Source organism: Peromyscus maniculatus, chromosome 13 (assembly GCF_049852395.1).
Source record: "Peromyscus maniculatus bairdii isolate BWxNUB_F1_BW_parent chromosome 13, HU_Pman_BW_mat_3.1, whole genome shotgun sequence".
Classification (NCBI taxonomy): Eukaryota; Metazoa; Chordata; class Mammalia; order Rodentia; family Cricetidae; genus Peromyscus; species Peromyscus maniculatus.
The window spans coordinates 10,598,762-10,620,191 of NC_134864.1; the positions used below are offsets into that span (position 1 = coordinate 10,598,762).

Consider the following 21,430-nt stretch of genomic DNA (forward strand, 5'->3'; position numbering starts at 1 on the left):
CTTTTGGAGCCCCAAAGAAAGGCTGAATTGAAACATATGCACAATCCTACATGTTGGCCAGGAGTTGGAACTTCTGGAAGTCCCCTATACTGCTAATTGGAGTAAAACTGGTACATAAAGCTTTGAAAAGTTTCTACTAAACCTGGCCATACACATACCTTGTGTTTCAGCAGTTACAGACACATACAGCCTATGTGTACCTATGTCTAACCTAGATACAGCTCTGTGTAGCTCACTAAACTGAATGGATACCAATAAAAATATTATCTGGATTGTGTATAGCAGTATTACACATCCTAGACAGTATCCATAATACTGTCAGCCAATAGCAAAACACAGGACTACATGCTGATACACGTGTGAATATTACTGAGCAACAGTGCATGAATCATTGTTACATGCAAAGACAGGGAGACACCCAGACACATATTACTGAGACAAAGCAGAATATGAAAGTGTAAGTACTTCATGATTACATTAATGAAACTCAAAACACCAGGTTACTCTCTGGCAATAGAAACCAGCACAATGGTTCTCTTGAGGCAGAGAGGGTGGCTAGGAGTAGTAGTCTTTGATGCCTGATCTACCTGGGGGATGTTCCCTGAATCCACACTCAGAAAACATGAAGGCTCAGTAGGTGGTTTTACAGGTTTGTTAAATTTCAGTAAAATATTAAATAGAATTAGGTGATGTGAGGTTTTATTTGAATTACACTTGAGAATACTTAATATCTACTGAGGCGTATTACCCAGTCTCAGGGACCTTCTCAGAGCATCCTTAAATTCAGTGTTCCTCAGACAGTAGATCAGAGGATTCATCATGGGTGTGAGGACAGTGTACACAGCAGAAATGAGCTTGTTGGAGCTCCGGGAATCGATGGCCTGGGGCCGCACATACATGAAGATCATGGCCATGTAGAAGAAGGTGACCACAGTGAGGTGAGAGGCACAGGTGGAGAAGGCCCTCCACCGTCCTGTGGCTGAAGGGATCCGAAGCACAGCCAGGGTGATGTGTCCATAGGACAGAATGGTGGCCAGGAGAGGGAACACCAGAATGATGAAGGCCAGGATGAAGTCCACCAGCTCCGCAGTAGAGAAGTCAGTGCAGGCCAGCTTGAGGATGGGGGAGATGTCACAGAAGAAGTGATTCAAGACATTGGAGCCACAGAAGGTGGCACTGGAGATAAAGTAGACCTTGATCATAGAGATGGTGAAGCCACTAGCAAAAGAGAAGATCACGAGCTGGACACACAATCCTGTGGTCATGATGACTTGGTAGCGCAGGGGATGGCAGATGGCCACATAGCGGTCATAGGCCATGGAAGCCAGGAGTACACACTCTGTGCACACCAGGGAGCTGAAGAAATAGAGCTGAGTCATGCAACCAGCGAAAGAGATGCGTTTCCTCTGCAGGAGGAAGCCGTCCAGCATCTTGGGGATGATGTCTGACACATACCAGATCTCTAGGAAAGACAAGGAACCCAGGAAGTAGTACATGGGCTTGTGGAGAGAGGCGCTGCTCCAGACAGTAAGGATGATGGCCAGGTTCTCCACCAGCACAAAGAGGTAGGCGAGCAGGAAGAGGAGGAAGAGCAGGTACTGCAGCTCAGGGGCTGTGGGGAAGCCCAGCAGGATGAACGTGCTCACCTTGGTGATGTTCTCCCCTCTCATCCTTCTGCACCTGCAAAAGATCATCAGGCCAATAGGAAGGGCCACATGTCACCCGAGGGGAGAACAGGGAGCCCACCAGAAACTTCAGCTGAAAGACAGACAGCACTCCTGGTTCCTGTGAGCAGCAGGGAAAGGAACTCATTCTTCTGACAAGTCTTAAACTGGCAAGATTGTGCACTTGTGTTTGGGTGCAGAATGAAGAGACAGGCAAGAAGGGGACTGCTGAGGACAGATGTTTAGGATGTAGGAAGCCTACATGGCCCATCAGGAGAGTAGCTGGGGTCCAGAATGGGTTTCTTTTCTGTGCTGCTGGATTTGGGTTCTATATTCTAGGAAGGGCCTGCATTGGTTTCTCCAGCCACCATCAGCATCCACCCCTGTTCAATCATGGCAAGCACAATAATGCTTATTTTGTATACTTTCCCCTTGAATCAGAGGCGCCAAAGCTGGTGTTTGCTCTGCTTTGCTTTTATCATAAACGTTTACCGCAGAGAAAGCAAGCTGTTATAGGTAGGGCTGTGTGTGTTATCCTGCAGGGGTGAATATATACAGGGCCTGTTCCTTAGTCTGGAAGCAAGAAAATAGAGAGGATCATGCTCCTGCCTTGATGGAGGTGTGAGTGTAATGGCCTGGGCTGCTGCTGTGACTCAGTGAGGTCCCCAAAGCTCCTTGGTCTGTGTGATCAACTTCCCCCCGACACACACATACCACCCCATACACACCAGGAAGAACTCACATCTGCTCACACATCCTGACACTCCACGTGTTGATGACATCTGCCTTTCCTGTCTACAGACAAGGAAGCTGGCTTAATTTGAATACAGGGGTGGGAAGCCAACTTAATTTGAACATAGAAAAACTGAGGCCATAGGAGATCCAAGGAAAGTTCTTGGAAGCACTTTGGGGGAAGAGAATCTCTCAGCAGATAAAGAACAATACCGGCCAGGCCACAGCTGCAGCTCTGAAGCACAAAGATTAGAGAGTTGGAGAGAGAGATTGCACAGTAACCCATCCAGACTGAGGCAGAAAGGCCTCATGGTGTAGGGCAGGATAGTGCTGCGGGGATAGAGAGCTGAGGTGCAGCTGGGGACGCATGTGGCAAATGCTGGCCCATTGCAGCGCCAACAGTAAAGGGAAGCAGAGAAAGCCAGGGCTGAGTATTGCCACTTGCAGAAAGTATTCCACTCATGGAGACAGGGATAGATAAGCCCAGGTCTCAGAAGCACTGATAGAATTGGACAAGGGTTCCAGAGAGGGCCTTACTCAGGGTGGACAGTGAGCAGACATAGAGGATGACATGGTACAAGTCTCCAAGATTCCTGTGGCTCAGACAATAAGCTTTGGGACAAGAGCTGGATGCCAGGCAACCAAGCTGACCCCAAGCTAAATAGAGAGCAGAGGGAGGCTCTGGCAGCTGCTCAGGATCCTGGAGAACTGGAAGGCAAGAGGGATGTCAGGAACCGTGGCCCTTTCAACTAGGGATCCTGGGCATGGAGTTATAGAGCAGCCAACACCCACCAGCTCACAACCACGGAGAAACCAGAGCCAAGGCCACTGTTCATTCAGGAGGATGGGTCTGAGCCTTGGACAGACCCCACAGCCACAGGCAGCTCTTGTAGGTAGCAGAGTAGCACCAAACAGAAGCTCAGACCTCTTTCCTACAAACACCCGAGACACACACCAGCTCTAGGACAGAAGGCTGTCTGTGTGGGCTGATCATAGAGCTACTCAACAGCACTGTCCTTGCATCCCCTTAGATGCAGGCTGGCAGCTTTCCTGTCCCATTGTGTCTGCAGGCCTCTGGGCCAGTGACTGGTCGGCTCTCCTGCTTTCTCCTCCACCACCCATTGATACCCACACTTGCTCAGTTCATGCCTCTCCTGTTTAGTTGTCCATGAATGACCCCTGGCACCTCATGGTAAGGCTTGTGTATCTGCCCAGCCATGCTGCAGTGCTTAAGATGAGGCAGACACCAAATCTGAAGGCTGACTTAGAGTGGTGGACCCTTGCTTGCTCAGGCTGCTGAAACTACCCTAGTGTTGATGCCTGGCCAGCTGCAGGCTTGAGATTTATGGGTAAAGTAAGTCTGGGGAAGCAGTTTTCAGGGTCCTTCCTCTGGCACTGGAATTCTAGCCCGAGAATTCGGGTTTGCAAAAGAAGAAAACATCGCGTAAATAAATACTTAGGTGTCCAGCTGACATCAATGGTTACACGTTTGCTGGAAAGGGGCAGCGTCTCCTGGGAAAGTTGTGCCATTGGAACCCCAGTAAGGGGTTTGGGAACTTCAGTATAAAAGGGGTCTTCTACTCCCCATTGGCTATCATAGTGTGCACATGATGGTCATAAGGTAGACTCAGATTTCACTAATTTCTGACCTTCTTTTGGTGGACCTTAAATCCAAGGACAATGACTTTATGAAAGATGGCAAAGAATAGACATCTAGGAAGGGATGGCCACATGACAACCCAGGCAGATGTTGAAACTATGCAGCTGTAGGCCTGAGGATCCTCTCAAGCCACCAGACTCAAGGAGAGGCAGGGAGGATTCTCCCCAGAGGCCAGGTGGGAGAACAACCTGCTGCAGTTTGATTTTGAACATCTGGCCCCCCAAACTTTGAAAGACTAAATGTCTGACATTTTAAGCTACAGGCTCTGGTCTTCTAGCAGTCTCTTGGATCCCGGCAGCAAAGAGAGAGGAAAAGAGAGTCAGGTGAGGCTGGTTGTTTAGCATACCCAGGACACTGCAGTGATAGGAAGTGTAGAGAGGGTCTGTGGCTGCCCGGTGTCTAGGAGCATTTCTGCCTGGGGAGTGTGCTGTGAGTGCTTGTTGGATAGCCTGTTGGATGCTGTCTGTAAGGTTGGCTTAGCAAGCCTGGAGCCCACAGAAAGGTTCTGGGATGAAAAAAGAAAAATCTAGGAAAGACATTGCACAGACGTTTACACCTGGGATGGGAATTCCTGCCAAGGATGGTGTCCTGTAAGAACCCAAACTTGCCACAGCTGTGGGTTATCCCAGGGTAACAGCACTTTCATGCCATTAAAATGCTAGTGTATGATTCGATGCTGAGAATCGACTTCAGTAACACCTACAATGTCCTCCAGAATGTCATCTAGCTCATACCTCTTTAAGCCAAGTTAGTCATGACCCTGCAATTACAATCTCTACATCTGGTGTTGGATACCATCTAGAGCAGACTTTCCTGGCTCAGTGGCCACAAATGGCTTTGAAGCTCCTAAGGGAGCCATTGGCATACTGACTTTGCCTGGGATTCCTGTGTTTCCAGGACAGTGCGAGCCCCACGGATTGTGCTTATCATTGGGACATGGCCACTGATTTCTGTGAATGAGCTAATTAATTATGGAGTGGATAGAATCTTGATCAGCAAATTGAGCCCCTTAGAGTAGCATGCCCATCCTCACCTGTACCTTGGCCATGGCTGTGTGTTCCTTCAAACAGACTTTCTATTTTGGAATCATTTTAGACTGACAGACCATGGACTTTCTGTTCGGCTCCCTCAAGGCCAATGGTCTGGGTAATATAGTATGCTATCAGGATGAGGAGTGGGCCCAGGCACTTGCTCACAATTGCACCCACTTTGTGTGACTGTCACCTGTTGGCTCCCATGTCCCCACTAATCTGAGATCCCCACTGAGAATACATTTTCATGCTGGGTTTCATGGTTCTTATGGAGACTGGAGGACCAAATGGGTTCTGAAGAGGAGTCAGGGGTTCTCCCATCACAAGCCGGGTCTGCCAGGTGCTTCAGACAGAATAGAATGTCCTTGCATGGACAGAGTTCCAACTCAGGTCCATGCAAGAAACCAAGAGGGGGAAGGACGCTTTCTGTGGACTGGAGGTGCCTGGGAGTCTGTGAGAGGGTCCTGTCCTCTGTCAGCCTGCAGTCATGAGCTCAGAGGCTACCCTCCTACATGGTAGAACCAGTGGACAAGGACCTAGCCATGATGGGGAGCAGATGATTTCTGGGCTAGATGCTCAGTGCAGTGAGGTTGCTAACTAAGACTGTGTGCTGCTAGGTGGGAGGACATAGCATAGTACCCCAAACTATACATTCAACATGGACTTCCAAATATGCACTCAGCACAATTCTCATAGATCAATACTCAACAAAGCACCCATCGATACGTAGTCAACATAGTACCCACTAATGATTACTCAACACAGGACTCAGCATATACACTTAGCACAGAAATCTTGATCATGTATACGTCAGACTAAGCACACTACTCATTCATACACACTCAGCACAGTACTCATACATGCATACTCACACAGTGTCCATCATTATACATTCATTGCAGTATCCAAAGATGAGCACTCAGTATAGCACTTACAGTTGCAAGACCCTTTGATACAGTACTGTGAGCCTTCATGCTGGGTGCTGTGGCTGTAGATGAATCTTGCCCCAGCCTCAATGTGGACATGTATGATGGGGTTTCAGTCACACTGCACACGAGGCTCTTCTATGATGCACATTTATAACATATTCTAAAATCACAGCATGATCCATCCTGGCTTGAGAAGCACTCATCCTACCTGGGGGCTCTGGAAGCGTCACTTGGACAGACTTTGGGAACAAGGAGGGGCCTCTTCCTGACTGGTGACTCCCAGGCTGGCCAGAATGACCAGATGAGCTTCAGACAGATTCTTAGGACATGGGCTCCTCAAGTGTAGGGAGGAAGAGTTATGGCTTTTTAGCTGGAGCCCAGTGTCTCCTGGGCCCAATTACCCCCTTGCAGCTGATGAAGCTGCCCACACTGGTAATGAGCTGGATCAGGACCTGTGGAGCAGGCTGGCCCTGCCCTTCAGCCTGTGGGGCCTATGGCCTTTCTTTGTTGCCCCCCCACGTCTGGGCATCTGGCTGATGCACTCCCTGACTACACCCAGTGTTTCTCAGCAGCTGGACTACTATCTTGTGGAGTTCTCCCATTTCTCCTAAGTTCTCTATGAGACAAACTTCATGAGTAATTTAGCAATACTAAATGGTTACTGAACATAACATATATGACAAGAACTAACCACCAATTAAAGGGACAGTGAGCAGAGTGGCTGACAGCTCTGGCCTGGGTTGAATCATGCAGCCTCACTGCAGCCTTCCTTCCGAACACAATGTGAATACCATGTGTGCCCTCATGCCACATAAGACCAAAGAACTCCGCCTGAAACGCCAGGCTCAGACTCCACACCACCGTATGTTAGGAACTGTAGCGTTTTTTACTGCAAGAGCACACTTTCCTGCTCTTTTAGACATGGAATGATTTAATTGTGGAACACAAAAACTTTTAATATATTCCTACCACCACCCCTCAGCATCTGAGAATCAAACCAGTATCATCTTTCTATTGGATTGAGTTAGAATGTTGTATCTACAAAATTGCTGTTTGAGTCACCAACTCGAGTTTCATGAGAAACTGTTGAATTAATTTTGTCTTGAGACCAAGAATTTCCAACAATTTATGGAAGGGTACTAAATGTACTTCTGCCATTTTGTATTCCTCATTTATGTGAAACTTCATTCTCAACACTGACAGGTGTAAAGTAAAGATATCCATCAACTGAAGAAGTTGAAGATTCTCTGCGTCCTTCAATATCAAATATTCAGCCAGATCTCATTCGTTGTGTTAAAATAAATAAGCTTGTGATTAAATATGCAAGTCTGCTTCTGTCTTTAATAAACAGAGGAATTCTTCTATACCAAGGCTTTTGAAAAAATAAATGTATTTATGTTTTATATCACTAAATACTTGATTTGTGTATGTATTATGTCCCTATGTTCTGAAGGTTGTGTAAATTTTCTCTGTGTAAAGAAATCATGAGTGGAAATATCTAAAGAGCCTGTGTCTAAGACACAGCAGCCAACTGGACCCTGCCTCTTACCACTGCCTGATGATGGAGAAGCCGTGGGCTCAGCAAGTGTAGGATCAAAGCAGAGGCCCATGGTGTTGCTTTGTGGGATATTCTACTGGACAGTCTTGAGCCACATATTCCCTTGTTGAATCCTGTGCCAGAGACTCAGAAGGAGGCCGCCAGGCAGACTAGACGTTCAAGCCCCAAGTAAGTTAATAGCAAAGGGAAACCTTTCAGGACCCGAGCTCGCCCAGCAGAGGAGCTTCCTGTGCCCCATCTGTCATATTCCTTAAGGACAAACCAGCAAATGGCCACACACATTTACGGCCATTTGGACCTGTAAGGGAAACAAAGGACTTCTCAGGTACAGTGGGACTGTCATCAAGACAACCCCAAGTGGACAAAAATCCTCTCCTTGGTCTCAGTGATACCTTGCCACCATGAAGATGAAGCTTACATGTGTCAATCAACATCAAGGCAGGTTTTTGTGCTGCATCTGACAGTGCTGACATTGATGAGATGTAACCCTAGTGCTTTCCACAGCTCTGTTCCAAGCCTCCTCAGGAAGAACGGTCTACTTAATAAGCGGCACATGTGCCGTGATATGGAACAAAACAAAATTGATATCTGAAAAGGATGTGTAAGCATGGCTTCACAGAGTGCTCAATGATTGGCCATTCCTGAGCTCTTGAGGCTCTCTTCTTAAAAGGCCAACTCTGGGAAGCTTGGGAACAGGACAATCATCCAGGTTATAGACCAAATGGTGAGGTGATTCCCAATGTACTAGCATAGCTCCTTGCCACCCTTGAGGAATGGAATGGTTAGTTTCAATTGCTAACTTGACACAAGGTTGAATCACGTTGGATGGGAATCTTGATAAGGGGTTCTCTAGATCAGGCTGAGCTGTGGTCATATCCCAGGTTTGGATCAAAAACTACAAACAAATGGGAAAAGGTGAGATGAATACAAACATACACATGCTCACTCCCCCTCTGCTCTGGGCAGTGGGTGTGGCTAGCTGCTGTATGTCCCCGCCCCTTGACTTCTTTGCAGTGATGGACTGTAACCTGGAATAATGAGCCAGATAAACCTATGTTTCCTCAAAGTATTTTATCATAGCAACAGCGAAGGAAAGTAGGACAATGGGATATTGGAAGAGGCAGATTTAAGACACATTAGGATAAATTTGGAGTCCAGAAAAAAAGGGTGAATTGAAATATGAGCAACATTACCTTTAGACAGGGTATGGAACCATTGGGATTCTTCTGTACTGCTAATGGGAGTAAAACTGGTACAGTTTAGAAAACTGTTTTTTTTTTCAGTTTCTACAAAACCTCACTATACACATACCTTGTGTTTCATCAAGTTCTTGTATGTAACTAGATCTAGCCTAGATACAGTTCTGTGTAGCTTACCAAACTGCATGGCTACAAAATATTACCTGGATGGCAAATAGCAGCATTACACATCTTAGACAGTATCCACAATACTGCATGCCACAAACCTGCATCGATATATATGTGAATACTATTGAGCAACAACTCATTAATCAATGCTAAGACAGAAAGACCCAAACACATGATGCTGAGCCAAAAAAGAACCTGAAAGTGTAAGTGCTTTATGACTACAGTCATAAAACCTTCAAAACACCCAGATTACTCTCTAGCCCTAGAACCTAGCATAGTGGTTCTTCTGAGGCAGAGAGGCTCACTAGGGGTGGACTCTAATACCCGATCTACTTAGGAGCTAGTTACCTGAGCCTACAGTGAAAAAACATATTAGGATGAAGGTTTGTTATTGTAGATAGCTCCATATTAGTACTAAATTTTACAAAAACTTTAAAACAACATTAGGTGCTATACAAGAGACTTTTCTCACCACAAATTAGATTCTAGAACATGTAATGTTCTACTATAGAGTGTGACCCAATCCCAGGGTCCTTCTCAGGGCATCCTTAAATTCTTTGTTCCTTAGGCAATAAATCAAGGGGTTTAAGATGGGTGTGAGGACAGTGTACACAGCAGAGATGAGTTTGTTGGAGCTCCGGGTATCAATGGCCTGGGGCCGCACATATATAAAAATCATGGCCACATAAAAGAAGGTGACCACAGTAAGGTGGGAGGCACAGGTGGAAAAGGCCCTCCACCGTCCTGTGGCTGAAGGGATCCGAAGCACAGCCAGGGTGATGTGTCCATAGGACAGAATGGTGGCCAGGAGAGGGAACACCAGAATGATGAAGGCCAGGATGAAGTCCACCAGCTCCGCAGTAGAGAAGTCGGTGCAGGCCAGCTTGAGGATGGGGGAGATGTCACAGAAGAAGTGATTCAAGACATTGGAGCCACAGAAGGTGGCACTGGAGATAAAGTAGACCTTGATCACAGAGACTGTGAATGCACTTGCAAAGGAGAAGATCACGAGCTGGACACACAACCCCGTGGTCATGATGACTTGGTAGCGCAGGGGATGGCAGATGGCCACATAGCGGTCATAGGCCATGGAAGCCAGGAGTACACATTCTGTGCACACAAGAGAAATGAAGAAATAGAGCTGAGTCATGCAACCAGCGAAAGAGATGCGTTTCCTCTGCAGGAGGAAGCCGTCCAGCATCTTGGGGATGATGTCTGACACATACCAGATCTCTAGGAAAGACAAGGAACCCAGGAAGTAGTACATGGGCCTGTGGAGAGAGGTGCTGCTCCAGACAGTGAGGATGATGGCCAGGTTCTCCACCAGCACAAAGAGGTAGGCAAGCAGGAAGAGGAGGAAGAGCAGGTACTGCAGCTCAGGGGCTGTGGGGAAGCCCAGCAGGATGAATGTGCTCACCTTGGTGATGTTCTCCCCTCTCATCCTTCTGCACCTGCAAAAGATCATCAGGCCAATAGGAAGGGCCACGTGTCACCCGAGGGGAGAACAGGGAGCCCACCAGAAACTTCAGCTGAAAGACAGACAGCATTCCTGGTTCCTGTGAGCAGCAGAGAAAGGAACTCATTCTTCTGACAAGTCTTAAATTGGCAAGATTGTGCACTTGTGTTTGGGTGCAGAATGAAGAGTGATCATGGAGATGATGTGCCTAAGAGAAGGGCTCAGGATGTAAGATGCCCATGTGGCCCCAATCTGGAGTGCTGTATGTAGAGGGATCAATGCCCTCTACTCTACTGATGAACCCATGCACCCTACCTTGTTTATAGATGTAGAAGGAGCCTACCTCAAACTTTTCTCCATGTTTCAAACGTGAAAGTGTTAGCAAGAATTGATGAAGCTGTGGCCTTCCTACTTTATGGTGAGTATAGTTGGGATCATGCCCCATACCTCCCAGAATGCATGAGGGTAATGGCCTAGGCCCTTGGGGCTCCTGAGACTGAGTGAGATCTCCAAAGTTAGCTTGCTAGGGTGATTGCTTCCCAACTCCCTACATTACCATGAACACATACCACACACACACACACACACACACACACACACACACACACACACACACACACACCAGTCATATTTGCTCACACTCCTTGACACACATTCCATGTGTTGATTTTAGCATCACTGCTTTACTTGGCTTCAGACTAAAGTAATGATTGGAAAACCAGCCTACTGGACATCTGGAAACTGAGCTCAGAGGAGGTCTGGAGCAATCCCTGAAGTAGCAGTGGAGAAAGTTGTTGGTCTTAAAATAGATGAACTGTCCCCTCCAGGACCATGACTGTAATCACGTGGGACACAGAACAGAGAGCTAGAGGGGAAGATGGGGTGTAGCACCCATTCAGATTCAGGGAAGGTGGTCCCATACCTGGATGTGTCCAGGAGCATTGAGTGAAGTGAGTACATTCAAGGATGGAGTTGGGGCCACAGTGGGATGGGGTGCACCTAAGGACCTCTGTGGTAACTGCTGCTGCCATGTCTGGGTCTTGCTTGGCTCACTGAAGGTGCCATCTCTGGGTGTTGGTTCTTCCTGTTGCAGGTGGGTGGGTGAGAATCAGGTTAACCCACAGGACCTGTCCTGGTTCTGATGGTGGAAACTAGAGCGAATCCAGGACTGTGTGGTGATCCTTGTGCCCTGATTTTAAGCAGCATCCATGAGAACAGGCTGGCAGGTGTGGGCTAAAGAAACTAGCAAAGGGAACATGAAGGGAAGTCAAGGATGAGCGCTGCCATTTGTGAAGTCATTCATTTCAGGGGGCACCCTGAGGAGGGCACAAGGGAGCAGCAGAAAGGCTGTGGGACCTAGAAGAACTATGGAGTTGGGCAGGGGCTCTGGTGTAGGCAAGCTCAGTGCTGAGACAAGGGGAATGACATGGTCTGAGGGTGGCTGGAGGGACATGCATTCCAGTGTGGCACAGACATGGAGGTGCCAAAGGAACCCACGGTGCAGGCTGCAAGTTTCCTGCAGGTTGGGTAGTGAGTTTCAGCACAAGGTCTGGCTGTCCTCAAACTGAATAGACAGAAAAGAAGGCTCCATAAAAATTGCTCAGTCTCCCTAAGAATCACCCACCAAGGTGGGCAGGTTGGGACACTATAGTCCCACCAACTAGAGATCAGCTGGCAGCTGGCTGCAAGGAAACTTCTAAATCAATTTTCAGAGACAGGTTCAATTAGGGAGAAAGTTTTGATGCTATTAAGACAGCTAATTCTCCTGGAAATGCAAGTGTGTGTTTCAGCATCCTCCTGGACATGATGAAGGCTCCTTTAAGTCAGTTCAGCAATGTCCACTGCCTTTAAGATCTGAACATCAGGTCTTGGACACAGTTCAGTGTGTGTCTGTGTTTCTTCCCAGCTAAGTGGCCACAGAGGTCTTTGAAGTACACATAAGGTACTCAGTGGCGGTCCATTGACACTGTCCTATAGACTGAGATTGCCCAAAGACTGGGGATGCTGTCTCATATTCCTATCCAGGACTGCAAATACCCGCAAACTGTACTCACTGGTAGGATGTGGCTACCCATCACTGTAGGTGGTACTAGCTACAGGAAGGAGGAGCAGATGTATTCTGATCTGATCAGTGCAGTGAGGATGCTAAGACTGTGTGCTGCTAGATGGGAGGACATAGCACAGTACCCCAAACTATGCATTCAGTGGGGACCCCCAAATATGCACTCACACTCAGCACAATTCTCACAGATCCAGATTCAACACCGCACCCATCAATGCTTACTCAACATAGTACCCGCCAATGCTTACTCAACACAGGACTCACCATATACACTTAGCACAGAAATCCTGATCATGTATACATCAGACTAAGCACACTACTCATCCACACACACTCAGCACACTACTCATAGATGCATACTCACACAGTGTCCATCAATGTACACTCATTGAAGTATGACCGACCACTATATGCATAGAGGACCGAGCACTCAGCATAGCACTTACAGATGCAAGACCCTTTGATACAGTACTGTGAGCCTTCATGCTGGGTGCTGTGGCTGTAGATGAATCTTGCCCCAGCCTCAATGTGGACACGTATGATGGGGTTTCAGTCACACTGCACACGAGGCTCTTCTATGAAGCACATTTATAACATATTCTAAAACACAGCATGATCCATCCTGACTTGAGAAGCACTCATCCTACCTGGGGGCTCTGGAAGCCTCACTTGGACAGACTTTGGGAACAAGGAGGGGCCTCTTCCTGACTGGTGACTCCCAGGCTGGCCAGAATGACCAGATGAGCTTCAGACAGATTCTTAGGACATGGGCTCCTCAAGTGTAGGGAGGAATAGATATGGCATTTTAGCTGGAGCCCAGTGTCTCCTGGGCCCAATTACCCCCTTGCAGCTGATGAAGCTGCCCATGTTGGTAATGAGCTGGATCAGGGCCTCTGGGGAAGGCTGCCCCTGCTACTGTCTAGGCCTGTCAACCTGTGGAGCATCTTGGCTTCATTGGTTACCTCCTCACCTGCCTTCCTGGCTGGCTGCTACAGTCCCGACTGCAGGAGCACTGTAATGAGGGTCCCTGTGTCACCTGTGGCCATGGGCTCAACAATTATACAAGTGCTCTTGCTGAGAGTCAGGCTGGTCCTCAGCAGGAACCCAGGCCCATGTGCAGGAGCAAGGTGGGAGAAGAAGGGGGATGGGTAAACAGAGATGGCTCAGTTGAACCCTCAGGAACCATAAAGCAGTATAGGTAGTGGATGTCACAGGAGATTGTGACTCATGTCAAGGGCCCCAGGACCTCACTTTTAGGGAAGGATCTGAAGGACCCACCAGGCTTTCTGCTCTCAGGACTCATTTCCCCACATCTCAGTTCTCCTGACCACTTTCCTCAGCTCATGTATCTTAAACCTCCCTGGAGGGTTTTGGACCACCTATTCCCTATGGATCGTTCTCCTCACTTTTGTCTTCCCTCTTTCCCAAACTTCCTTTAGTCTCCATAGTCTTCTGGATTAGGAGTCTCTTTCTTCCTCCCCCAGCTCTGGTGGCTTCTGGACCCTGGGCCTTTGGAAGCCTTGTTCTTCCTATGTTCATTTCTTCCTCTTTGTGTCTCAAATTTGTTCATATCCCTATTGTAAGGATCCCCAACATTGGATTTGAAGATGACCAGATAATCCACAGCCTTTTTCCAAATGAGTTGCAATTCACAGATTTCAGAGCTAGGACAAAGACAAAAACGTGCATTGGATGATTTCCAGCCAATTTTAGTGACTGTGCACTCCTTATATTTTACATGCCCCAAAGCATGATGGTCAACCTGGTGGGATCTGTATTTATTCAAGAAACACATCTGTGGGCTGCTTTCTGAAGGCATCTGGAGATAGGATTAACTACACAGGGAGTCTCTTCCTCAGAGTAGGTGACAGCTTTCAAAGAGATGCCTAAGATGGAAAGAGGTTGAGGGAAAAGCAAGGCCAGTCTCACTTCTTGTGTTTCTGTGATTGCTGGTGACATTGAACACTTTTCCATGTGTTCACAGCCATGTGTAACATTCTGAGAACTGTCTGTTCATTTCCTTCCCCCATTTATTCATGGGCTTGTTTGGTTTCTTGTTGAGGTTACTCAGTTCTCTGTATACCTGGGCATCAGTTCCCTGTCAGATGTGGAGCTTGCAGGTATCCTTGCACCCTGCCTGCTGTCAGTGCTCTCTGTTGCTGTATAGAAAATTTCATGAGGACCCATTGGTCAACGGTATGGTGATATTTTATTTGTACTAAAATATGATTTAATTTGTATGTTAATAAATAAAGTTGCCTGGGGGTCATAGCTAATAGCAAGTCATAGCAGAGCCGGGCATTGGTGGCACATGCCTTTAATCCCAGCTCTTGGTAGGCAGAGCTAGGCGGATCTCTGTGTGTTCAAGGATACAGCCAGCATTGAGACATATGCCTGTAATCTCAATACCAACCATAGAAGACCTGGAGGTCTGTACAGAGGGGCAGTGATGACGAGGTCATGTGGTTGGGTTTACAACCAATGAGAAGGCAGAATAGAAATTCTATATAATGACAAACACAGGAAGTAGCTCTCTTGGCTGAAGAGGGTAGCTGCAGCAGTGAAGTGTAAGGCTCTTAGCTCTGACCTCTTGGGCTTTCATCTTTGCATTGGCTCTGTGTTTCTTATTTAATAAGACGGTTACTTCTATATTTGGCTCCCATGTGGCAAGATTCCATTAAACACTGCTTGGCTTGGCTTGGCAGCAGGTCTGGTTTCCTGCCTGGGCAGCCTGGCTCCCTAGCTCAGGCCCAGGTCGGCTTAGGTCTCAGGCCAGACTGACCCCAAGTGGTTACGTGCTGCTGGAGCTACTTGCTTAAAGCCAGTGCTACAAACAACTCAGGCCTGCCCTGCCGAACAGGGCCCCTGCCGGTAAAGCCAAAACACATGGTCAGAGCTTAATGAAGCCAGAGCCCAGGCTTGACTCGGCTCAAGTGGGAATATGTGGCTGGATTTAAGCTTTTAGCCAGAACTTGTGGCTATGCTTTCTTGCTCTCTCTCTCTCTCTGGATTCACACCTCGGACACTAGGTGGCTGTTTTGAAATTCTCTCGGATTTCTACTGTTCTATGCAGACTTAGTAAGTCAATTAAGATATCAGATATTTTAAAGGAAACTATTTAAAAGAGATTTTTTTCCACATTAAAAAAAATGGGTTTTATGTGTACATTGGAAGAAAATTGGGCTTTGTTTGAAATTTTAGGCAGTCTGACAACGGAACAGCTATATGAGAAGATTAATGTTTATCGAATTATGCACTTTATTACTTTTCTTATCCTCATTTTACTATTTAAAAACATAGTCAATTTAAGTGCCAGGATAAAAGTTTTAGAAAAACCTGTTAAACCTGTTAAAATGAATTATAGAGAAATTCAAATTCAGACAGAAGAAATTAACAGTGAAGTTGTTTTAAGATTGGATCATAAGGTTACTGAAAGAAAGCCTGTTTTCACACAATCACACTTAATTTATCCAGTAACTGTACAGCAGTTATCTGATCAAATGAATACACAAAATATTTGGACTCCAATTGAAACGTTAGATTTACAAAGGTCTAAGGAAGCAATAGTATCTTATGGCATGCATTCCCCATATGTAAAGCAAATGTTAAATACCTGGTCAACTTATAATAGGATTATACCACAGGACTGGCGGAAGCTGGCACATGCTGTTCTGGAACCCAGACAAAGGCTCCAGTGGCAAATGTGGTTCAAGGATGAGGCTAAAAACATAGAAAAACGATGGAGTGATAAAGGAATACAAGTCTTCCAGGATCAGCTTTTTGGAGAAGGCCAATATGCTACAGGACAAACACAATGTTTATATGATATCCAAACCTTAATTCTATGTTGAATACAGCCTTGAATGCATGGGACAGAGTTGAGGAACCAGGAAAGAAAACTGAGTCATTTACCAAGGTTATACAGGGACCAAAAGAATCTTTCATAGATTTTTTTTACAAAGACTGGCTTCAGCAGTAAAGAGAATGGTCCCGGATTCAGAAGCTAGTCAGATAATTGAATCTTTGTCTTTTGAGAACACAAATGCAGCATGTAAGAGAATAATCAGGCCATTAAAGACAAGATCTGTACCCTTGGAAGACTGGATAAGAGACAGGGTTAATGTTGAGTCTCATGACCAAGATGGTATGTGGGTAGGAGAAGCAATTTCAAAAGGTTTGAGGAATGTTGGATGTTTTGGATGTGGAAAGCAAGGACATTTGAAAAGGGACTGTACACAGGTCATTCCTAACAATGTTTCTTCAAGGAACAATGGCAACAGAATGCCCTTTCCTTCTGGAGTATGCAGAAGGTGTGGTAAGGGAAAACACTGGACCAACGAATGCAGATCAACAAGGGACAGGCAAGGTAATCCTTTACCTCAGTCTTCGGGAAACTCCCAGAGGGGCCTCAGGCAGGCTACCACAGCAAATCCAGTTCAAACCTTTCCTTCAGTTGTAGAGGAAACTCCTACTCAGAGCAATTAAATAACCAAATGCCCATTGGAATAAATCAGGTTGCTCGGGATGATGAAACAGACAGAATAGAAAATTCAGGAGAAAACATAAAGAAATTTTTTTTGGCAAACTTCTATTAATGAACAAAGACCAAAAATAATGATAAAAATAGAGCCGGGCGGTGGTGGCGCACGCCTTTAATCCCAGCACTCGGGAGGCAGAGCCAGGCGGATCTCTGTGAGTTCGAGGCCAGCCTGGGCTACCAAGTGAGTCCCAGGAAAGGTGCAAAGCTACATAGAGAAACCCTGTCTCGAAAAACCAAAAAAAAAAAAAAATAATGATAAAAATAAATGGTGTTTTGTTGTCTGGTCTGGTAGACACAGGTGCTGATGTTACCATAATTGCACCAGAATTTTGGCATCTAACTTAGCCTCTTCAGGAGGTAAACGTTCAACTGTTAGGAATTGGGACATTATCTCAAGTGAAACAGAGTACAAGATGGCTCAGATGTATAGGTCCAGAAGGACAGAGAGGAAAATTAAAACCATATGTGGCTAACATAGCTATGAACCTGTGGGGTCGAGACCTGTTGCAACAATGGAATACTCAGATTAACATCCCTCCAATCTCAGAAACAAATCATAAACTAGCACATGTTTCTGAGAGAAATATTAGAAGATATTATTCTAATGAGTGGTCACCAGCCATCCATATTATACAAGAACAGGGCACAACAACTGATGATCTCCCAAAGACACAAACAGCTCTACCTTTAAAATGGTTAACAGACAAGCCTGTATGGGTTCAGCAATGGCCTTTAACAACAGAGAAACTCCAGACTTTAGAAGAGCTGGTAGAAGAACAGTTAAATGCTCAGCATATTGAAGAATCAACCAGCCCTTGGAATTCTCCTGTATTTGTTATTAAAAATAAATCTGGTAAATGGAGAATGGCAACAGACCTTAGAGCAATTAACAAAGTAATTCAGACAATGGGCTCTCTACAATCTGGAATTCCTTTACCTACTCTGTTACCAAAAGGATGGCCTCTCATGGTTATTGATTTAAAAGACTTTCTTTTCAATATCCTTACAAGAAAAAGACAGAGAAAGATTTGCTTTCACAGTGCCTACTTACAATAATTCTCAACCGGTTAAAAGATTTCAGTGGAGGGTCCTCCCACAGGGAATGTTGAATAGCCCAACCCTGTGCCAATATTTTGTAAAAGCCATTGGAAGTGATACATAAAAAATTTCCTAAATCTATAATTTATCATTATATGGATGATATTTTACTAGCTGACTCAAATGCAGATACTTTAGAAAGAATGTTTGAAGAAGTAAAGAAAATTTTGCCTTGCTGGGGATTACAAATTGCTCCTGAAAAGATACAACGAGGAGATTCTATTAATTATTTAGGATATAAAATAGAACTACAAAAATTAGACCCCCAAAAGGTGCAAATTAGGAGAGATCGACTACAGACTCTTAATGACTTTCAAAGATTATTTGGAGACATTTCTCATCTATGAACTATTGTTGGGGTAAAAAATGATGAAATGAATAATTTGTTCAAAATCTTAGAAGGTGACAAGGACTTAAATAGTCCAAGAGAATTTCACCTGAAGCTGAGAAAGAATTGGCCTTGGTAGAAAAGAAAGTACATGAAGGGCATGTGGATCATATTGACCCAAAGCTGAATTGCATTTTGGTTATTTTACCTTCTAGGTATTCTCCTACAGGAATATTAATGCAATGGGAAGATATTATATTGGAATGGATATTTTTACCAAATAAACCGAATAAAAATTTAAAAATGTGGAAAAAAAAACTCTGACTTGATTTGGAAAGGAAAATTGAGACTTCGTCAATTAGCAGGAATAGACCCAGCAGAAATTGTCGTACCTGTAACTAAGAAGGACATTGAAAAAATTGTGGACAGAAAGTGAACCTTGGCAAAGAGCTTGCAGTAATTTTTTGGGAGAAATTAACAGCAAATATCCCAAAAGCGATAGAATTGATCTTATAAAGAGAGCTGATTGGATCTTGCCTCAAATTGTATGGGAAAAACCCATATCTGGAGTTTGTACCTTTTATACAGACACCAACAAACAAGGAAAGGCAGGTTACAAATCAGAAAATTTAAGTAAAGTGGTTCAAAGTCCGTATAATTCAGTTCCAAAATCATAATTGTATGCTATTCTGTTGGTATTAATGGATTTTTCTGAACCTCTCAATATAGTAACTGACTCTCAGTATGCTGAAAGAGTGGTATTACATATTGAGACTGCAGAATTTATCCCTGATGTTTCAGAATTAACTTCATTATTTATTCAATTACAAGATACAATCAGAAAAAGGAGTCATCCTTTATATATAACTCACATTTGATTCCATACTTGTCTTCCAGGCCCTCTAGCACAAGGCAATGATGAGATTGATAAATTATTGATAGGAAATGTGCTGGAGGCCTCAGAACTTCATAAAAAACATCATGTCAATAGTAAAGGTTTAAAAAAGGATTTTTCCATAACCTGGCAACAATCCAAAGAAATAATAAAGAAATGTCCTACTTGTTCCTTCTACAATCAAACGCCATTACCAGCAGGATGTAACCCAAAGGGTACTCAGAGGAATGAAATCTGGCAGATGGACGTGTTTCACTTTGCAGAATTTGGAAAATTGAAATATGTACGCCGTACCATCAATATATTCAGGATTTCAATGGGCAACTGCTTTGAGTTTTGAAAAAGATGATTCTGTAATCACTCATTTGCTAGAAGTTATGGCCATCATGGGTATACCTGCACAAATCAAAACTGACAATGCTCTAGCATATGTCTCTGTTAAAATGAAATGGTTTTTTGCTTTTATAATATAAATCATATTACAGGTACACCACATAATTCTACAGGTCAAGCAGTTATAGAAAGAACAAACAGAACTCTAAAGGATATGCTAAATAAACAAAAAGGGGTAACAAAAACCCCAGAAATAGACTGCATGATGGTCTATTAACTTTGAATTTTCTCAATGCCAATGAGAAAGGAACAACAGCTGCAGAGAGACACTAGATAATAGAAAAAACTACAGAATTAAATCAGCCCATATACTTTAAGGATGTGCTGACCTCAGAATGGAAACCAGGATGTGTTATGTTTGGGATGAGGTTTTGCTTTTTTTGTACAGGAGAAGATAAGCTGTGGGTACCATCAAAATTGATAAAGGTTCAATTTGAACAAGAGATACCTCTTAATTAGAGGAGGTGATAGTTCATCAACCAGCATGAACATCCAATTTAAACTAACTTATACCAGTAACACATGCCTTTTCATTTAATCAGATAATAACTTGCCAAAAAGGAACATACCCAAAATTAGTCTTGGGGAAAGGTTTTTGTTTTTGTCTTTTAGGAGAATGAAGGTTAAGGAATCTGAAGAACACTGGACAAATGAGACAACTGAAGAAAAGGGACAAATCATCTATCCCAGGAAACGAGTGAAATGGCCTATGGGTATATAATCTAAAAACATTTTATAAGTCTTCCTAAATGTTTGTTTCTGCTCTTCTCTAAAGAAATTTAACACTATTGGTCTTCTAATAGTCCCAGTTCGATTAAAATTTAAAGCTGACTTTGGAGATGGAGAATGGCTCTTTCCTTCTTTAAACTCAAGCATGTTGTTAAAAGGAAAATGCAAACTCCCTGTATCATGCCAGAAGAAAAGAGCCATTTTCTGCTATGGGACAGGAGAAAAACCAAATTAATTAAGGGACTATTCTATTACTAATCTCAACATTTTGATTCTATTCTGATTCTTTAAACTTTTCTTAAAGTATGAATTTTATATCAAAATTTACAAGATTAATATATATATATACATATATACATTTTAAACTTTGTTAAGATATGAATGATCATATAGAGTACTCACTAATTCTAGAAAAAAGGCTAGCTGCATATATATGTCTTTGTGTTCGAGTCTCTTATCAGTTTTCTGCAGGAAATCACGGCCAGGCCTAACATCAACTGAAGTCTCCAGGAAGAAGATGGGACCCCACAACAACAACAATTCCATGTGGACAATAATAATATCACTAAGCTGACAAACATCATCTACAGATCAGCTTTGAACTACAAAGTGCTCAGAGCAATTTTGAGAGGGCTAGCTGAGATGATCCAGTTTCAAAGACTGCTTGAATAAGGACTTGAGATAAACCCTGAACTTTGGCATTATACACAGACTGGATAATGAAGGATATAGTTACCTTTCCTAGAATTTGACAATTAACCTAAAATTTTTCTTTTCAGGATAAAGATACCTTTGCCCATACCCAGCAGGAAGCAATTTTAAGAATACAATGCCCACATTCCCAAAGAGGTGGTGTGAGTAGGGTGGTTTTTTGGTCTTTTAATGGGTTTTGGGTCTGGGATAATTTTCATTGTTTAGGGGGGTTGGTTACAAGTTGTTGTCAAGGGTTAGGAAAAGGGCTAAGCAAAGGAGGTTAGATTTTAGGTTC

General features: G+C 44.4%; 2 protein-coding genes across 2 annotated transcripts; both read right to left on the reverse strand.

Annotated features, from left to right (window-relative positions):
* Positions 1 to 731: 731 nt before the first annotated feature.
* On the reverse strand, positions 732 to 1,801 carry LOC102916085 (olfactory receptor 6B2). The gene has a single exon (XM_076549626.1). It carries the CDS (start codon positions 1,692 to 1,694, stop codon positions 732 to 734), a length of 963 nt encoding a protein of 320 aa, XP_076405741.1. The 5' UTR covers positions 1,695 to 1,801.
* Positions 1,802 to 8,981: 7,180 nt separating this feature from the next.
* Positions 8,982 to 10,382, reverse strand: LOC121821891 (olfactory receptor 6B2). Its single transcript, XM_042259674.2, has one exon. The coding sequence runs from the start codon at positions 10,380 to 10,382 to the stop codon at positions 9,447 to 9,449; it is 936 nt and encodes a 311-aa protein (XP_042115608.2). The 3' UTR covers positions 8,982 to 9,446.
* Positions 10,383 to 21,430: the final 11,048 nt, after the last annotated feature.

Bases quoted from the DNA above. Each gene is read 5' to 3' on its own strand.
- LOC102916085 (XM_076549626.1), bottom strand. From the start codon at position 1,694: ATGATCTTTTGCAGGTGCAGAAGGATGAGAGGGGAGAACATCACCAAG.
- LOC121821891 (XM_042259674.2), bottom strand. From the start codon at position 10,382: ATGAGAGGGGAGAACATCACCAAGGTGAGCACATTCATCCTGCTGGGC.